This window comes from Crinia signifera, chromosome 4, assembly GCF_055691185.1.
Source record: "Crinia signifera chromosome 4, ASM5569118v1, whole genome shotgun sequence".
NCBI lineage: Eukaryota > Metazoa > Chordata > Amphibia > Anura > Myobatrachidae > Crinia > Crinia signifera.
Genome location: NC_139220.1, coordinates 286,664,589 through 286,683,614, shown reverse-complemented (window position 1 = coordinate 286,683,614; position 19,026 = coordinate 286,664,589). Strand labels below are relative to the sequence as shown.

The 19,026-nt window shown below is 46.5% G+C and overlaps 1 protein-coding gene across 2 annotated transcripts in view; it reads left to right on the top strand.

The window, feature by feature from the left end:
- Positions 1 to 19,026, top strand: part of PLEKHA2 (pleckstrin homology domain containing A2) — a 107,519-nt gene that overhangs the window by 39,642 nt on the left and 48,851 nt on the right. For both annotated transcript variants that reach the window (XM_083184895.1, XM_083184894.1), the window contains exons 7-8: positions 3,045 to 3,170; positions 3,251 to 3,403. In XM_083184895.1, coding sequence (XP_083041021.1) covers positions 3,045 to 3,170; positions 3,251 to 3,403 — 279 coding nt within the window. The remainder of the gene's footprint in view (positions 1 to 3,044; positions 3,171 to 3,250; positions 3,404 to 19,026) is intronic.

Below are 19,026 nucleotides of genomic sequence, written 5' to 3'. Positions count from 1 at the left end.
GTGGCTTCCTAGTCTTTAGTAGTAACTTGAGAAGGTGCGTTATCCTATTTATATGCAATATAACAATGTAATGAAGTGTCATATACACAACAGTCAGCATTGACAGTGATATTTAAGTAGCTTTAGATGTCAATCCTTTATTATGATAGAGTCAGACCTGGCTGGTTAATGCTGCTAATCATTACCATCAGCTTTGCATATCATTGCATCAGCCTCAAGCACAAAACATATAAGCTACCTGTCAGATGTATCTGTGTCTGTGTCCAGGTATATTTCAGCTAATGTACCCTTACTGCTCTTAACGTCTCACCCGTCCTTTCCTGCTTCTCCCATCCCCTGTTCTGCTTCTTCTGTTTCACTTATCTCGTCTCTCCTATCCTGCCTCTCCTCTCCCCTGTCCCCACTCTCTGCTCCTGTTCCATGTAACCTCCCCTATGCTCTCCCCTCTCCTGTACTATCTCTTCCCAGGCCATACTCTCCCCACTCAGGTTATGCCTATCCTCCTCTACTGCCTCCCCTGTTCTTCCTTTCCCATCTTGTGTCTGCTTCTCCATTCCAAGGAGTTGCACATGTAAGATGTGGTAAAAGCTGCATACAGAATTGTGCAGGAGGGATGTAGCACCTGTGGACCTGTGGCCCAACTGACTGGTGGTTATCTCAGGTGTTGTACACGTGTGATTGGGATCAGATCTGGTGGCTGAGAGGACCATTATGTAACATCAGTATCATGTTCATCATACTTACAGATGGAGCAGCTCTCATTTGAGCTGCTCCTGGTGATTGAATTGCCAATCGCCACCCGCCGCCAGAGTACTGATGGGTCTCTCCTGCCCCGTTCTCTCAGAGGCGGTAGCAGATCCCCGTCCAGCTCTGCCCCCGATCCCCTGTCCATCTCCCTGAAGCAGAGACGGGTAGGGAAGCCGCTCCACCCAACCTTGCTGATGGGGGTGCGTGAGGGTGAAAGAAGCTTGCGTGTCCCCATCAGATGGAGCTGCCGTCCGCCAGCCTGCGCCAGCACAGGAGATCTGGCGATGGAGCAGGCTGGCTGACGGCTGCTCCGTCTGTATGCCATAAGGCAGGGATTGGGAACCTTTGGCCCTCCAGCTGTTGTTGAACTACACATACCAGCATGCCCTGAAACAGATTTAGCATGGCAAAATAGCAAAACTGTAGCAGGGCATGCTGGGATGTGTAGTTCAACAACAGCTGGAGGGCCCAAGGTACCCCATTCCTGCCATAAGGAAAGAAATGCTGCAACATGGGGAAAAGATGATCCCTCGGTATCATTAAGATTAACGTGAGTAGTGATTGGTTCCTGTTGATAGGTCGACTGTGTCTAGGTCAACAGTCAATAGGTCGACCGCTAGGTTGACATTGCCAAGAGGTGGACACAAGCCATAGCTTGCTATGGCGAGCTCAAGGAAGACAGAAACATCCCATGGAGCAGAAGGGCAAGGCCGCATGTAAAGGTCGACATGAGTTTTTCATGATTTTTTAACCAAATGACTTGTTCATACTTTACAACCCACGTGGACTACTATTGGGAATGGTAAATTGTGCCGAGCAAAGTGAAACAAGGGACCATGGGGCTAATTCAGCCCCGATCGCTGGGCTGCGAATCCGCAGCCCGAGCGATTGTCCGAGGAGCGCGTGTGTGCACGGTCCACAGTGCGCATGCCCGAGCCCTCCATGTGATTTCACCAAGCGGTGGCTGTTTGCAAGGCGATTGACAGCCAGGGGGGTGATTGTAGGCATTTACCTGATCGCTGGGCTCCAAACATCAGGTCTGAATCAGGCCCAATGCCCGTGGCATGGTGAGCAAAGTGAGACGTTGACATCGATACCCCAAACAAAACATCAAAAACCATCACTGTGTCAACCATTTCCATGTCGACCTTTTCTTGGTATCGACTACTGCATGTTGACCTTTTCAAGTGTCAACCTTTTTACTGTCGACCAATAGTGATCGACCTAATGACTGTCGACCTAAATCCAGTCTATCCAATAATCCACACCCAGTATTGATCGAGACCTCTAAAGAAATGATTCCCTCAGAACCATGTCGGGAACATCCGCCTACAACATTCCATAGCCTCCATACTGCGGGAGACAAGCAGACAGGACTTTAGCATTCTTAGCTTGTGGCCGCACATGAACTCCTCAGCCTGTGTCCTTATAGGAGTTCTATGATCTTTGGAAATAATTTGATATATGGGAGCCCAGCATAATTACATGTATGTTTTACTGTTCTCTGTCCAGCGCAAAGCCTCCTTTCATCATACATTGCGCCTGGTAGAACACGTGTGAGGAGAATTAGCACTAATGTGTCAGACTGAGGGCTTTGATTGAAATAACAAGACATTAATGAGTACGTGTGTGTGGGTGGCTGAGACGCCGCAGGGCATACGGTCCTCAGCAATGCTCAGATAGAGCTAATTATACTGTGAGAAATGGGCCACAATCCAAGGTTGTGTAACCCGTGTCTGGAGTAGGAGCCCAGGCATCTGTGATTAACACATCTTTGTTTAAATGAAGCTGAAGACGAGAGAAAATGTGCCAAAGGCAAATTCTTTCACTGTGTATTTTCAAGGCTGTGGAACCAATGGTTTAACCCGGCCCGGCCATATGACCTTAGTTCCTGTAACTGGCTGAGTCTGTCCATTGTTTTGTGACTTTCATGCCAGATTCATACCACATAGGGAGGGGGATAGTTATGTTTCTGTCAGATAAGATCCGCTCATGCATAGACTACAGTTGACAAAGCATTTCACAATGCCCAGGCTGGGCCATCCGATAGTGCTTCAACATTTTGTCCCAACCAGTGCATTTATATTATAGTAGCTTCCATCCGAAAAAGTTGTACAGCTCTGCTTTATAACAGCTACATCCAGTATGTACAAAGTGTACATTTTAGGGTCACTGTACCAGTTGACTGTTCCCCATTTGTGCTTTATATGAAATATAAATGCACCCTGAACATAAAAGGCATTGGTGGCATGAACCAAGTACAGACTTACTTCAGCATTGTGTCTATACATTCACAGGTACCCCGGCCAGGTGCTGCCCAGATACCTGAGACAGGATCTGCAGTTGTGCAGGAGAAAAAAACACAAACGGCGTACAAGACGGAGATTATTGGCGGCGTGGTGGTGCAGACCCCCCTCAGCCAGGTACACCTTACAGCAATTGTATCTGCCTATTACTAGGCTTTGTAATGACTCTAATGCCATGTTTTCTGTGCCTTCCTCAGAATGGTGGAGACTGTCTGGAGGTGAGAGCAAATGAAGGGGCCTCTCACTCAGTACTCCGCCGCACTCACAGCCACATACCGTTACCTGTGAATAAGCCATTGCCTTTCCCTTCTGTTTTGAAAAGTGGATATTGTGTGAAGCAGGGAAACATGGTAAGGACCCCTGATATTGCTGCGTATTAGTGTGTGTGTGTGTGTGGGGGGGGGGGGGGGGTGGCAATGTCAGTGCACTCATTGGCTTGTATGAGTTTGTCACTTTATGGGTTTATCCTAGTTTCTGTAGATGGCATAAAATGATATTGAGGTAATAGTGTGATAAGGACCGCCTTTCCTGTAGAGCAGGGCTGGGCAACACCGGCCCTCCAGATGTTGATGAACTACACATCCCAGCATGCCTTGCTTCAGTATCAGCATGGCCACATAGCAAAACTATCCTGGGATGTGTAGTTCATCAACATCTGGAGGGCCGGTGTTGCCCAGCCCTGCTGTAGAGAGACAGGTATTCGGATGCTGCTAGGGCAGGGGTTCCCAATCTTTTTCTAATCACGGCACCCTAGAGTATCAGAATTTTTCCAAGGCACCCCTAGGCCCCCAAAAATATATATCAAATCAAGTAGATTGATTAGCTTATTAGGTTCAGTTATGTGGTAAAGGGCAGAATTTGGTTCTGATTGTACACATTTTATGATTGGCAGCCACCAGCACTGGTTTTGTCCAGAAATAATTGATCATAAATAATTTGAATTGGTCCTGGACGACCAACCCGAGGCAGCCCTGCAAGTGTCCCAAGGCACCCCAGGGAGCCTAGGCGCACAGTTTGGGAACCACTGTGCTAGGACATAAGCTCAGGCAGTGAAGGTTTATCACAACAGGGCCATAGTAAGGGCTAGGTACAGCTGTGGTCGGAAGCTAGGAAGCAGGGGGACAAATCACAGAATAAACTAGATTAGGTAAAAGGCAGGAGAGGTCAGTAGACTGGTCAAATAGGCACAAAGTCACACCAAGGATATGAAACATGATGGGTCAGAACTTGAGGGATAGTTTTATCAAGCCCTGGATAAAGTGGATATCAAGTACAACCAATCAGCTCCTACAAGCTGTGTTTGATAAGTGACAGCATACTTTCCAACGTTTTGTAACTAGAGACCTGGGACATGCCGCTCCAGAACACCATAGGCAAAGGGTTGAGTTTGGTGGGTGCGGTACCAGTGGATGGGGTAGGGCCAATTAGCAGGATCATCCTGCTGTAATTGGGAGAGTTAGGAGCTTATTTGTTGTGACTTTATGTCTCTCTAAGCTTTTGGCAATCTCTCCCTGAGTCACCAGGGACTATCACCAGAAATAGAATGGACACCTGGGAGAGCTGGTAAGATAAGGAATGAATGGCCTGCGGTAAAACTGGCCTGCTGTAATGCAGCTCATTGCACAGCTACTAATGGAGCAGCCACCTACCATGCTAAAACTGCAGTGTCTTCATCTTGGCATAATACTTACCATAGTTAATGTTACAATTACATGTCCCTACTTAGACAGGGATACGCATGCCAGGGATAATCTAGTCCTATGCCAGTTAATTTACCAGTATGTTTGGACTTTAGGTGTAAAAAGGAAGAACTATGCAGATAGACACTCTGAGGCACAATATAAAATGTTTATTTAGTATACATTTCATATTATAAAATGGTCGTTGGTGAAAAGGTGCCCTGAGCGATGGTCGCTGAGCGATATTAGTGTGATGTTGTCAGACTGCGTGCAGGTGTGTGACCGTTACCTGGTGTTCCTGTTCTCCTCTCGGCACTGCTTGGCTGCGACCTGCCTGCTTCACTCGCCTGCAATTCAAGGGTCAAAGGGAGCCCGGCAAGACATTACCCCAAAACAACCACAGACAATGGTCACCACACGTGAGGACGGTGATCAAAATAGTTTATTTTGCAGCAGAAAGGATCATGGATCACTGTGAAAGAGGTTACACAATGCAATGGCGATAACAATACTCTGTAGTCAATGGTAAAGACTGGCAGAAGATTTCACTTTGAATGATCTTGGGCGCGATGGGGTCACTGTGGCACTTGTAGGCCGCACTTCACACAATACCCATTATAATAAATGCAATATACTGTTTCCAACAATCAATGCAATAAAAGAGTGATAATGGTCTAAGAAAGGATATCGTGCGCGATGGGACCACCGTAGCACCTGTATGCCGCATTTCGCACGATATACTGCACTTTGAATAATCCTAGGCAACTATGCAATGAAACAATTAACTGCAACCGCTAATAAGTAAATGACAATAATATAAAACAATTTGTACTTTGCATCAATAAAAACAAGTGTTCAGGCTGAAAAGACTAAGTCCCTGGACTGCGCAGTTTGCTAAAGTTAGGTACCTTCTCTGGCCTAGGTGCACGTATAACGTTGGAGTAGCAACTAATGTAGAATTTGTAATCCAAGGCAAAATGTATCCTGAACTTTGGCACAATGCCAACACTGAAGATTAGCTTCACACAGCAAAAGGAGGTCCAATAAATGGCCTAATTGGCCTAAGGTTGTGGGAGCAGGTTATGAAACTGGGGTCCAGTCACTAGACTGAGGCAGGGAGGAAAGGGCCTGATCACACGGGCCTGTGTCCAGGGCCTGACAAGTGGGAGGTATTTCACTACTGGGACCTGGTGCCCTATTCAGCTTAATGAAGTGGGTGAGGGCTTTTGAGCAGGGTAGCGGGAGCTCAGCAGGGCATAGGTAAGCAGCGGGTGGAGCAGGACCAGGGTACCTTGCAATCTGCTCCGGCTGCCAGCTCCTGCCAGTCACGGGCTCTCCTCTGTCGGTCACTGCTGGGGTCTCCAGGAAGTCGCGCTGCCTGTGCCTTTCTCTCTCTCCCTGCTGGCTGGGCTGTCCGTCACCGCTGCGGGGTGCGCTGTGCCTCTGGCCTCCCTCGGCTGGGCTCTGCTGCAGCTGAGTCCCGGATCTCTCTCCTGTTGGCGGCTCTGTCCCCGCCTGTCAATCAGCGCACCGTCCTGCATCTCCGCTGCCGGGGTTCTGTCTTGCGCGTCTGAAATGAGGTAACGCGCTGGCGGGTCTCCCTCTCCCGGACGGCTTTCTGCTCTGCCTGTGTTGCTCCTCTCCAGCACGCCCTGCGCAGCCATACTGCATACTCCTTAAGGTGCCCCTACACGTTACAATTATTGCATACAATATATCACATCTTATCAATTTTCGGTTTTGCGATGAGATGAGATCTAGTACAAAAAGTATGTGCAGCACATACTTTTTGTACTAGATCTCATCTCATCGCAAAACCGAGATGCGATATTGTATACAATATTGTATGCAATAATTGTAACGTGTATGGGCACCTTTACTCCTGGGCACACCGTTTTGCGCACTGCCCAGCTCCTCCTCTCTCTCTTCCCGATCTCCAGGGACCTGTAGGTAACGCTGGGTCCTAGTGTCCTGTGGTTGCACAGCCCATTATGGGTTGGTTGCCTGGCAACCTGATAGTACAGCTCAAGAAGTTAATCCCAGCAGCATGCTGCCCCAAACGTTCCACAGGCAGCAAAGGCTGCATTTATAATCCTATGGCACTGTAAAGGGGATACCCCAACTTTCAGGGTATCACATTAAGCCAATTATTATTATTATTATTTAAATGCACTTTCTACTGTATATTGCATAAACATTGCGGAGTTCTGTCACAATCTTTTTGTGGTCACAGAACTCATTGGTGACTTCTAATATCTACAGTATACTGTATAACAGGGGTCGGGAACCAATGGCTCGCGAGCCAGGTGTGGCTCTTTTGATGATTGCATATGGCTCGCAGACTGCCTGATTTTTTATCCCCTTTCTATGAGGATACGCGGCTGACATCGGGGGAATGGATTGAGCCGTCAGCGCGGCGGCGGGGGGGGGGGGGATGTGGGTGGAAGAGCTGATACGCCGCAGTGTGTACTGTAGGCTCTTCCAGCTACATCCCACACCCGCCGTGCTGACAGGCTGCCCGCCGCGCTGATAGGCTCCCCACCTCTGCTGACACGTGGGGAATCACTGCGCGCCACACGGGTGCTGGAGGCTTTTGGACACTGACGGTGAGTGTAACTTACAGCAGTAAGTTTGTGCTGGGGCATTCTGTGCACTTCTATTATACTGCTGGGGGCATTATGTGTGGTATACTGCTGGGGGCATTATGTGTGGTATACTGCTGGGGGCATTATGTGTGGTATACTGCTGGGGGCATCATGTGTGGTATACTGCTGGGGGCATTATGTGTGGTATATTGCTGGGGGCATTCTGTGCACTTCTATTATACTGCTGGGGGCATTATGTGTGTGTTATACTGCTGGGGGCATTATCTGTGGTATACTGCTGGGGGCATTATGTGTGTGTTATACTGCTGGGGGCATTATGTGTGGTATACTGCTGGGGGCATTATGTGGGGTATACTGCTGGAGGCATTATGTGTGTTATACTGCTGGGGGCATTATCTGTGTTCCTGCTGGGGGCATTATGTGTGGTATACTGCTGGGGGCATTATGTGTGGTATACTGCTGGGGGCATTATGTGGGGTATACTGCTGGAGGCATTATGTGTGTTATACTGCTGGGGGCATTATGTGTGGTATACTGCTGGGGGCATCATGTGTGGTATACTGCTGGGGGCATTATGTGTGGTATACTGCTGGGGGCATTCTGTGCACTTCTATTATACTGCTGGGGGCATTATGTGTGTGTTATACTGCTGGGGGCATTATGTGGGGTATACTGCTGGGGGCATTATGTGTGTTATACTGCTCGCATTAATGGTGAGTATTATAACAACATTATTTAAAAGAATAAATTCAGAGGCGTTTTATACTGACATTTAGTTGAATTCACTTTTAAAATATATTATATGGCTCTCACTGAAATAAATTTCCAAATATTTTGCTTTCATGGCTCTCTTAGTCAAAAAGGTTCCTGACCCCTGCTGTATAACATGCAGTAATATTTACAGTATATAATATACAGCATTACCCTATATCATTTATACATTTTCTTGATGACCACTGAAGCAATGACATCAGAACTCACTATTTATAACAAATACGTACAGGTATTAGTTGAAACATCACGTTTTGTAATGTTATTACAGACTAAATAGAGTAAATAGAGTATATAGTCTGTCATAGGAAGCGGCATATTCGGATGGACCTGGTTACAGAGGATGTTATACACTGTAGCATCATCTGGCAAACACTTACGTTCCTGCTTCCGCCGTTCCTCATGTGCGGCTCTACATAAAGCATCTGGGACCTGATTAATGGTTAACTGTAATTATTAAATGAAAGAGGTCTTATTTACATTGGAACGTTAATGACAGCTTATGGGTGGTTATCACTATTCAAATATTCCATTCATTAGTCCTAGTGCCGAGGGCCAGCTGCCAAGTATTCTCAGTGGCTCTGCCCTGTATCCCAGGTGACTGCAGGTCAATGCCCAACTGTGAGATCCTGCAGCAAGTATACCCACGTCAGTTGTTTTCCTTGATGGAATGTGTGGTGATGGTCTGCAACTGTGTGTACAGGGATAACGTACAAAGTGTGTGTCCCTCTCACTTACATATCAGTGCCGGTATGTGCTGCAGCAGCATTCATTCTCATGGGGACTAACCTGGCCCACAGATTGTTTACCGTCATTGGTGTCGCTGATGGATGCACATTAATTTCCTATGACCATTTATTATTATTATACAAAACAGGGAAATAATTTTGTGTATGGAATAACACACCGTCTATCAAAATGAGGAATTGTGGTGATTAGAGAATACTGCTTATATTGATTTATGAGTATTTCAGCCCAATGGAAGCTAAGTGATACCCAGATACCTTGAATAAAGGTATCCAAAGGGATGAGACATGTGTTATCCTGTTTCTCTGGTACAGCAAACTAAATACTCACACACAAACACATATATACTGTGTGTGTGTATGTATATATATATATATATATATATATATATGTATGTATGTAGTGACATATAATGCCGCCCGCGTTTGGTGGCAGTGCGGGATGCCAAACAAACGTGGATGGGTTTTTTAAAGGGTCAATCACTTATAAGGTAAAACCATGCCTTGTAAGTGATTGCCCCTTTAAAAAAACATCCGAGTTTGGCCGGCATCCCGCACTGCCACTGATCTTACATATATTACATTCCGCCCATAATGTTTTCTATTTTGGGTTGCATGGTGGGTGTTGGGCGTCCTATTCATTTTTACATTTCATATTTCTCTTTCGTCCAGTCCGGTGACACAGCTTCACAATGGATGTAGTAGGGTCTGCCAGGAGCCAGGCACCTATGCTTCAATTCTTTGGGAGCAGGCTCCTCCCTCTGCATCCCATCATGCTTCAGTTTCGTTTAGGTGCCCACAGGAGTGGGTGCAATGCTGAGTGGCTGCGTTGCAACCACACTTTTTTCTTTGGTTTTTAGTAGTTAGACTAGGTTTTTATTGTTTTCTTAACATTAGACTTAGTAGCAGGTTTTGCCAGCGTGTGACTTCTGTCTGAAGTCAGTACACACTGAGAGCGCAGCAGAACACTGACAGAAGCGCGTCCTGTCAGTGTTCTGTGTGCAGAGGAGGGCATTCATCGGAGGAATGCCCACTCTGCACAGCGCTTAACTCCGCTCAGACGGAGGCTTGTCCTGGGCTCCGGGGGACCCCATCCAGCGCCTAGAAGGGGATCTTGGTGACGGGTCTCTCAGCGATGGCGGCCACCATCTTTAAGAGTTTGGAAACCGAAATCCCCCAGGGGAGTTGAGGTTTCTTACAGGACGCCCAGCGTTTCTGGGCAACTCCAAGTGGTCCCTAGAGGGGGAGTTACTGGAGGGGAGAGCATAGTGGGAGCGCCTGTGTGTGTGCGGTTTGGCGCCAAAAGACGTCAGCTACCCGCGCTGGAGGTGAGACTTGGTCTCTTCCACGGTTTACTGGCGCCATTTCTGTGCTTGCTGCGGAGCTGAAAGACAGAGATCCTGCTCAGAAGTCTCTCCTGACAAACGCTTCCCCCGCTGATCGCTGGCAACAGAACACACAGATGAGTACACTGGTGCATTACTCTGTGACTTTGCCTGAACGATTAGCTGTGTTGTTTTATTCTGATATTAACATGGCGGACGAGTGCAGTTCTGTTGCTGGGGAGGGAGCAAATGAGATGTTTTACCATTGCAAGAGATGTAATGTAAATTTATCATGTGAACAGTTGGACCAGGGGGAATTGTGCCCTTCCTGCAAAGCTGTGCCCTGTGGGTCACGGACCCAGAGTCCCGAAGGAGCTGAGCCAGCGTGGGCTGTGGCTTTGGGACGGTCTGTTAAAGCTTTGACAGAGGCTTTGAATAGGCAAAAGGGATCTTTGTTGGGATCTCCGGGACCTATTCCCTCATCTCAGGGATCTCTTACCCCTGCACAGGGAGACCCTATCTTGCTGCAGGCTATGCAGGACACTGCACAGGGTGTGCATAAGATGTCTTCTGTTTTGGAGCAATTTACAAAGGTATCTGATGAGGTGATGTTTAGACAGGGGTCTTCTATGGTACCTCCATTAGCTACTGACACAGATGATTGTGGAGTAGATGAGGATGATTTGTGTTGGTCACAGGGAGAGGAAACAGATTCTTCAGCCTCTGGTATTGAAGATTTGATTTTGGCTGTAAAACAGGCTCTGGATTTGCCTGCTGAGGAAAAGGCTGCTGCGCAGTGTGTGTTTAAAAGGAGCCGTAAGGATCCTGTGTCCTTTCCTTCGGATAAAGGCATGGTTGCTTTATTAGGGGAGGCTGGCAAGTCTCCAGAGAAGAGACTGTTAATGTCAAAAAAATATGCAAACATGTACCCCATGCCTGAGGATCAGGTTAAGGTATGGGAGAAAGTTCCTTTGGTGGATTCCTCTGTGGCCAGATTATCCAAGGCCACTGCACTGCCAGTGCAGGGTGGCGCGGCCTTTAAAGATTAAGTTGATAAGAAGGTTGAAGGCTGTCTGAAGGCAGTTTTTGAAGGTGTTGGTTTCACTATGCGCCCCATTATTGCTTCGGCCTGGGTGGCAAAAGCCATGATCAAGTGGGCAGAGAGTTTAAGTAGTCATCTCCAACATGATGCAGAGGCTTTTTCTGTGGCAGAAAAGTTGAGGTGTGCTGCAGAATATATATGTGAAGCTAGCGAGGAGGGTGCCAAGATGGCGTCCAAAGTGTCTGCCACTTCTGTTACTGCCAGGAGAGCTCTCTGGTTAAAGGCCTGGGAGGCAGACAGTGAGTCTAAAAAGTCACTGGAAACTATCCCTTTTAAGGGTGAGCTTTTATTTGGGTCAGAATTGGATGAGATTATCAAACAGGCTACGGGGGGTAAGAGTACTTTTCTTCCCACCACCTCTAAATCCTCTGGCTCTAAATTCGGAGTCTTTAAACCGTCCTTTAGTCCTTCCTTTCGAGGGGGAGCAGCTGGCAGAGGTCAGGGCGTGGAATATTCCAAGCCGGCAGAGGTAGACCGACCAAGTCTAAGTTTGGCGCCTTTACTAAGAAACATGCCACCAAGGGCGAAGACAAACCCTCTGCATGACGGGGCGGAGACTCCCTGTTCTGGAATCAGAGTAGGGGGTCGCCTCCTGCAATTTCAGGACAATTGGAGGGTGGCCACGGAAGATCCGTGGGTACTTTCCATTGTTTCAGAGGGATATCAAATAATTCTCAGGGGTCCACCCCCTCGCAGATTTCTCCCCACTCCTTTACCAAGGACCGCGTCTCTCAGATCTACACTTCTGGGAGCTGCCTTATCTCTTGAGAAGAAGGGGGTAGTTATACCAGTCCCTCGAGAGGAGAGAAGAAAAGGTTTTTATTCGATCCTTTTCTTAGTTCCCAAACCAGACGGGTCATTCAGACCCATTCTAAATTTAAAATCTTTGAATGTTCATCTTTGGGTGGATCACTTTCGCATGGAATCCCTGAGGTCGGTGCTGTTGAGCATAGAGCCAGGGGAGTTCTTAGCATCAGTGGACATTCAGGATGCTTATCTCCATGTCCCGATCCACAAAGATTTCCAGTCTTTACTCCGGTTTGCAATCGGGGGAAGACATTGGCAGTTCCAAGCACTCCCGTTTGGGCTTGCCACGGCCCCGAGAGTGTTCACCAAAGTGATGTCCACCATGGCTGCAGCTCTCAGACTGCAGGGAATAATTGTTATCCCTTACCTGGACGATCTGCTCTTCAAAGCATGCCAAGAGGATGAAGCAGGAAGTTTTATCCCTGTCACCGGAGTCCAGGGAGTCCCTCCTATGGTGGACGGATGTGGAAAATTTGCAGCTGGGGAGATCTCTCAGGCCCTGGGATTGGCTGGTCATAACGACCGACGCCAGTCTGAGGGGCTGGGGGGCAGTAGTTCTTCACCTGAGACTTCAGGGCCTTTGGTCGAAGGAAGAGTCCAAACTGCCTATAAACATTCTGGAGCTGAGGGCAGTCTTAAACGCATTGATCCAGGCGGAGGTTTTTCTGAGAAGTTCCCCGCTGAGAATACAATCGGAAGATGCAACAACAGTGGCTTATTTGAACCATCAAGGCGGGACACGCAGCAAGATGGCGATGGCGGAAGTTTCCAAGATCTTCAGTTGGGCAGAGACCAACGTTCCGGCATTGTCGGCGATATTTATTCCAGGTGTCAGGAATGTGGAAGCAGACTTTCTCAGCAGGGAGTCCCTTCGGGAAGGAGAATGGTCTCTCCATCAAGAGGTTTTTCAGGAGATTGTGAATCGATGGGGTCTGCCAGACATAGACCTGATGGCGACAAGAATGAACCGTCAGGTTCAGAGATTCTGCTCGCGGCTGAGGGATCCCGCTGCTTGGGCAGTGGACGCATATGACAGTTCAGTGGGACTTCCAGATGGTGTACATTTTCCCTCCATTTCCCATGTTACCGAGGGTGTTGAAGAAAATAAAGAATCAGGGAGTGCGGGCAATTCTAATTGCACCGGACTGGCCCAGGAGGTCATGGTACTCCGATGTACTGAGGTTGTCGAAGGATTCCTGGAGGCTTCCTCATCATCAGGACCTGTTAGGCCAGGGACCGTTTCTTCACGAGGACCTAGGTCGTCTCAATTTGACGGCGTGGCTTATGAAACCTCCTTTTTAAAGAAAAAGGGGTTTTCTAATGAGGTCATTCAGACCATGCTGAGGGCCCGTAAGCCGGTATCGGCGGCAAATTACCATCGGGTCTGGAAGATATACATTAGATGGTGTGAGAGACAGAAACTTCACACTTCCAGATTCAAATTGTCAAGACTTTTAAATTTTTTACAGGATGGTTTTTCGTCAGGCCTTAGTCTGCAATCCTTAAAGGTGCAGCTTTCGGCCTTATCCATATTCTTTCAAAAGAGAGTAGCCTTGCTACCTGAGATTCAAACTTTTTTACAAGGGGTTGCTAGACTTAAACCACCTTATAGGCAGCCGGTGACGCCTTGGGACTAATCTTTGGTCTTATCTATGTTACAGAATCCTCCTTTTGAACCGCTAAGATCTGCAGAGTTAAAGTATGTGACCTGGAAGCTCACTTTTTTGTTGGCAGTTGCATCAGCCAGACGAGTGTCTGAGTTGGGTGCCTTGTCTTGCAAGTCACCGTTTTTTTCATGATGACAGGGCTGTGATGCAAACAGTGCCAAAATTCCTACCTAAGGTAGTGTCATCTTTTCATTTAAACCAAGACATTGTACTTCCAGTGTTTTCTCCCCCAGACGGGGTTAAAAATAGGGACAAACTGAAGAGATTGGATGTAGTTCGCGCCTTGCGAATATACATTGAGAGGGTAAAGGACATTCGAAAATCGGATTTACTCTTGGTGCTATATGATGTGCATAAGGTTGGGTGGCCTGCTTCTAAGCAGACCATCGCTCGCTGGTTGAGATCTACCATTGCCTTTGCTTACTGTAAAGCAGGTCGACCAGTTCCGTCTTGGATAAATGCACATACCACCAGGTCGGTTGCTTCCTCCTGGGCGGTGCGCCATGGGGCTATGGCGGAGCAGTTGTGTAGGGCTGCCACCTGGTCCTCTGTTCATACCTTTACCAAATTTTACAGATTTCATGAGTTTGCGTCGGAGGACGCTTCATTTGGACGGGCAGTGATGAGAACTGTTGGTCTGAGCGTACCTTCCCAAAGGACCGGCTCGTGAACGTCCCATTGTGAAGCTGTGTCACCGGACTGGACGAAAGTATATTTGCCAAATATCACGGCAATAGCTCGTCTCAAGGTGGCAAAAGACAAAAAAACACACAAATTCTAGAAAAAATATGAATTAAAAGGGGATTTTTGTAAGAACTTACAGTTCGAACCCCTTTCTCTGAGTCCAGTCCAGTGACACAGTGATCCCTCCCTAACGGTACGTTCATGTGTTGTCATGTTATGGTTCATATAAAGTGTTCAGGCATTGTTCTGAGTATGTATCCTAGTGTGCTCTTGAAGTTGAACTGAAGCATGATGGGATGCAGAGGGAGGAGCCTGCTCCCAAAGAATTGAAGCATAGGTGCCTGGCTCCTGGCGGACCCTACTACATCCCATCGTGGAGCTGTGTCACCGGACTGGACTCAGAGAAAGGGGTTCAAACCGTAAGTTCTTCCAAAAATCCACTTTTAATTCATATTTTTTTCTAGAATTTGTGTGTTTTTTTTGTCTTTTGCCACCTTGAGAAGAGCTATTGCCGTGATATTTGGCAAATATACTCTCGTGTGAAGCGTGGGTAAGCTTCTTCATGTATAGACCTGGGATTGTCCTGTGAAGGCATCAGTCAACTTTTGTACCTTAATAAAATAAAGACTGAGACATGAATTTGGCAGAAATCATTTGCTATTTATTTACATGGGACATATACTATAATACATAGGGGGAGGGGCCCTAAACTGCACACCCTGGACATATGAGGTGCTACCTGTTGAGACCTGTAGTGCAGCAAGCAGGAGGAGGAGTTTTCAGGTGCATACTAAATATAAATGCTAGACCTTTTAATATCTTTGCTATATTGCATTTCTGAGGTTATTAACATAATGATGGCCATTATTATCGGCTTGTCCACCACGTCCAGGTTACATCAATAGGACCAGTCCCTAACACTACTCTGAGATAGGTATAGGGCACAGATATTAAAAGGTCTAGCATTTATATTTAGTGTGCACCTGCAAACTCCTCCTCCTGCTTGCTGCACATATACTATAATAAATGTTCTTTCTTTACCTCCCTTCTTTAATGTTATTTCTTCCAACTAAAAGCTAACACCACTCAATTCCCTCCCTCAATACCAATTCCCTTTCTGGCACACTAGCCAGCTAGCTCTCAATAAGCAGGACCCTGAATCTGAAGAACTACTTCCAGTTCCAGAAAGCAGCAGCAGGGGAGCATGAGAGCACATACTTTATGGTATTTGTGGAGCAGGGGAAGCAGAGGAAAGCTACCTCTCTTTTCCACCCCCCTGTCACCCTCTTCTATCCCCCCTTACCCACTGCCTCCCTGTCCTATTATTGGTCACTTTGTTTTATGCCTCTGCAATTCCACTGTGCTTGTGCGGTCTGCTGACCACACATGTGGCAGCCATTTGGCCTGATTCAGAGTTGATCGCTGATCGGCAAATTCACAGATTGAGCCATTATTGGATGATACGTACAGGTCATAGCATGCATGTGCAGGACTAAATACAGTAGCTATAGAAATTGTGGATAGATTGGTATCAAAAAAGGGTCTGGAGGGTGACTGATGGGAAGCTGACATTTGGGGATGGGCACCAGCTGTTTTCAGGGAGCGTCCAAAAATGCCTGGGCACACCCACAGTTTTAAGTGCAGGTCCGTACCGTCAGCATCATCCTCAATCAGCCTGCCTCTGTCGCTGAGTTGTGGATGGGTCAGGCTAACTCACATTTGCACAGACTGGAGAATCATTCAGTGGTTCGTGAATTGCATATGGATTTGTGGGTGGATAGCGATAAGATAATTCTCAGACTGGCAGGGGGCGGGTTCTCTTACGGTCTGGGCGGCGGCTATCCAGCTAGCAACTTCCAGGTTCACTGTGCAATAAATTGCTGGGGTCCTATAATAATTGTATTGTCTTTTAGGGTCACAGAGCAAAAGAGTTTGAGAACCCCATGCCTTAAATTAACAATTTCCCCCTTTTGCACTTGCTCTGGGGCTATTCTACAGAAATTACTTCAGTGAAGGCAGTGGACTAGGAAAACCCAGTGGCGGCTGCAATTCCTGCGCCACGTGGAAAAAAAGGAGCAAGGCAAATTGAATGGGCCCCTGTGTATCTTCCAGCAAAGCAATGAGCAGACACTTATGGCCGTTTCATGATCGTGCTCCACAAAATGAATTCTTATCTCGAAAACTAGGTGCAACTAAAATGGCAGTACTATAGGGCAAGTCAGGTATCCTGCTCTTTATACCCCTTCTGCGTCACTCCCAGCCTGATAGATTTATGTGGATTGTTAATGGCTTTATTTGCCTAGGAGGGAGTCTTGCTGACAGTTTGATGAATTGCCTTATTATTGATATGACGTTGTTGTGAACACTTTAGTTTTCCATCTTGCTGTATGAAAACATTTTTGCCAGTGTTTCCTGGCAATACACAGGCATTAATCTCCTCTCACACGTGCAAGCCTGGTGCCTATTTTCTGCAGTTGCTTTCATACTATACAGGATGATATTAGAAATGAATTCTGATGTATTTCTGCAGAGGTGACGTTACCAATCACGAGCACGGAAAACAATTCAGTCAGTTATTGTCTGTGTATATTTGCCCCTAGTTGTCTAGTGGTGCGTAATAAGAAAATTGTGCTTTGTGGGGGCATATTTATTTATTTACAGTTTCTTATATAGCGCAGCAGATTCCGTTGCACTTTACAATAGTAGACAGTGATAATACAAACTGGGTAACAACAGACAGACTTGGAAGTAGGAGGGCCCTGCTGCACGCTTACAGTCTATAGGGATATAGGGGGGAAACACAAGGACAGGCACCAGTAATAGAATAGCAGTCCCACCAAGTTACAAGTCCAGAAGGGAAGCTATATAATACATAAATGCCTCAGAGGGTTATGCGTGTGGTACTTAAATATGATAGGCTTGCCTGAAGAGGTGAGTTTTCAGGGAACACTTGAAAGTTTGGAGGCTAGTGGAGAGTCTTATTGTGCATGGAAGGGCATTCCATAGGATGGGAGCAGCCCGATGAAAGTCCTGTAATAGTGAATGGGAGCTAGTGATCCGTGCAGAAGAGAGACGCAGATCTTGTGCAGAGCGGAGTGGTTGAGATGGGAGATATCTGACAGGAATTGCTCTATTTCTATGTACAGCACATCGGGCAGGGGCGGATCCAGGAAAAAATGACAGTGGGGGGCACTATGATAAGAGAGGGTTTGGGAGGGAGAGGGGGGGGGATGTTAGGGGTGCCAGTGTACATGCTAAGAGAGCGGTGGGAGAGGAGGAGAGCAGAGAGAGGGCAGGAATGGGATTAAAAATAGACCCTGGTGTATAAAGTACACAGGCCCACCTTGGCGTTAAAAGTGAAGGATGTAGTTGTGCTTGTGCCGAAGGGAGCATGTCCTTGAGTATAGTATACTAAACCATATACCACTTCTACACATTATGCAACAAAATACTAGACCCCATTATACTTGCCCCTTAAACATGATGCCAAACGGAATGAGACAAAATTGACATAATGCCACATGGATTGTGGCAAAATTCACAAAATACAGCACGGATTGAGCCAAAATACACAATATGCTTCATAAACAGGGACATTACGCTCTAAAGGCGTGAATTAAAATATACGCGCAATGGAAAGTCTTATGTATAATGTTTCTGTACGGTATCTTTATGTGTAACACATGCACTACTTTAGAAAATCAAGTGAGAAATGGCTGAATATATGGGAGGAAAGGTACTCGGTAAAGTAATATGCTCATCAATAGTATAGGAACTCACGATCTGTTGTCTAACCAGTCACCGAATAGACCTATTAATAGCCACCTATATTAGTGCTTTAACCTTGTTAATGGGTGTTTTCTGTATAGAGTACACTTTAATATATGAACTGCTATGATAGATGGGATCGAAATAGGCTATAACAACAATGAGGTAGACAGTTATTTTGAACGCTAGAAGGAAAAGCCTCAACTTGAACTAAACTAATAGAAATGTCTCAAGTATGAACAACTGTATGTCTTATGTGTAATGGTTTTGTATTGTCTGTATTGTTATATATATTCAAAATTTTCAATAAAGAATACTTTATAAAAAAAAATAAAAAATAGACCCTGGTGTATAAAGTACACAGGCCCACCTTGGCGTTAAAAGTGAAGGATGTAGTTGTGCTTGTGCCGAAGGTGCGTTCTGTGAAAGGGGGTGTGGCCACTCAAAGGGAGCATGTCCTTGAGTATAGTATACTAAACCATATACCACTTCTACACATTATGCAACAAAATACTAGACCCCATTATACTTGCCCCTTAAACATGATGCCAAACGGAATGAGACAAAATTGACATAATGCCACATGGATTGTGGCAAAATTCACAAAATACAGCACGGATTGAGCCAAAATACACAATATGCTTCATAAACAGGGACATTACGCTCTAAAGGCGTGCATTATTTACAGCATAATGCTCATTGCCAGGGGTTCCATTCTCATAGCCATGTGGGATTACATACTCATTGCCAAGGGGGAATACATGCTTGCGGTAACTGGGAGACAGCTGCCGCCGGCAGAAGTGACAGCCATTGAATTA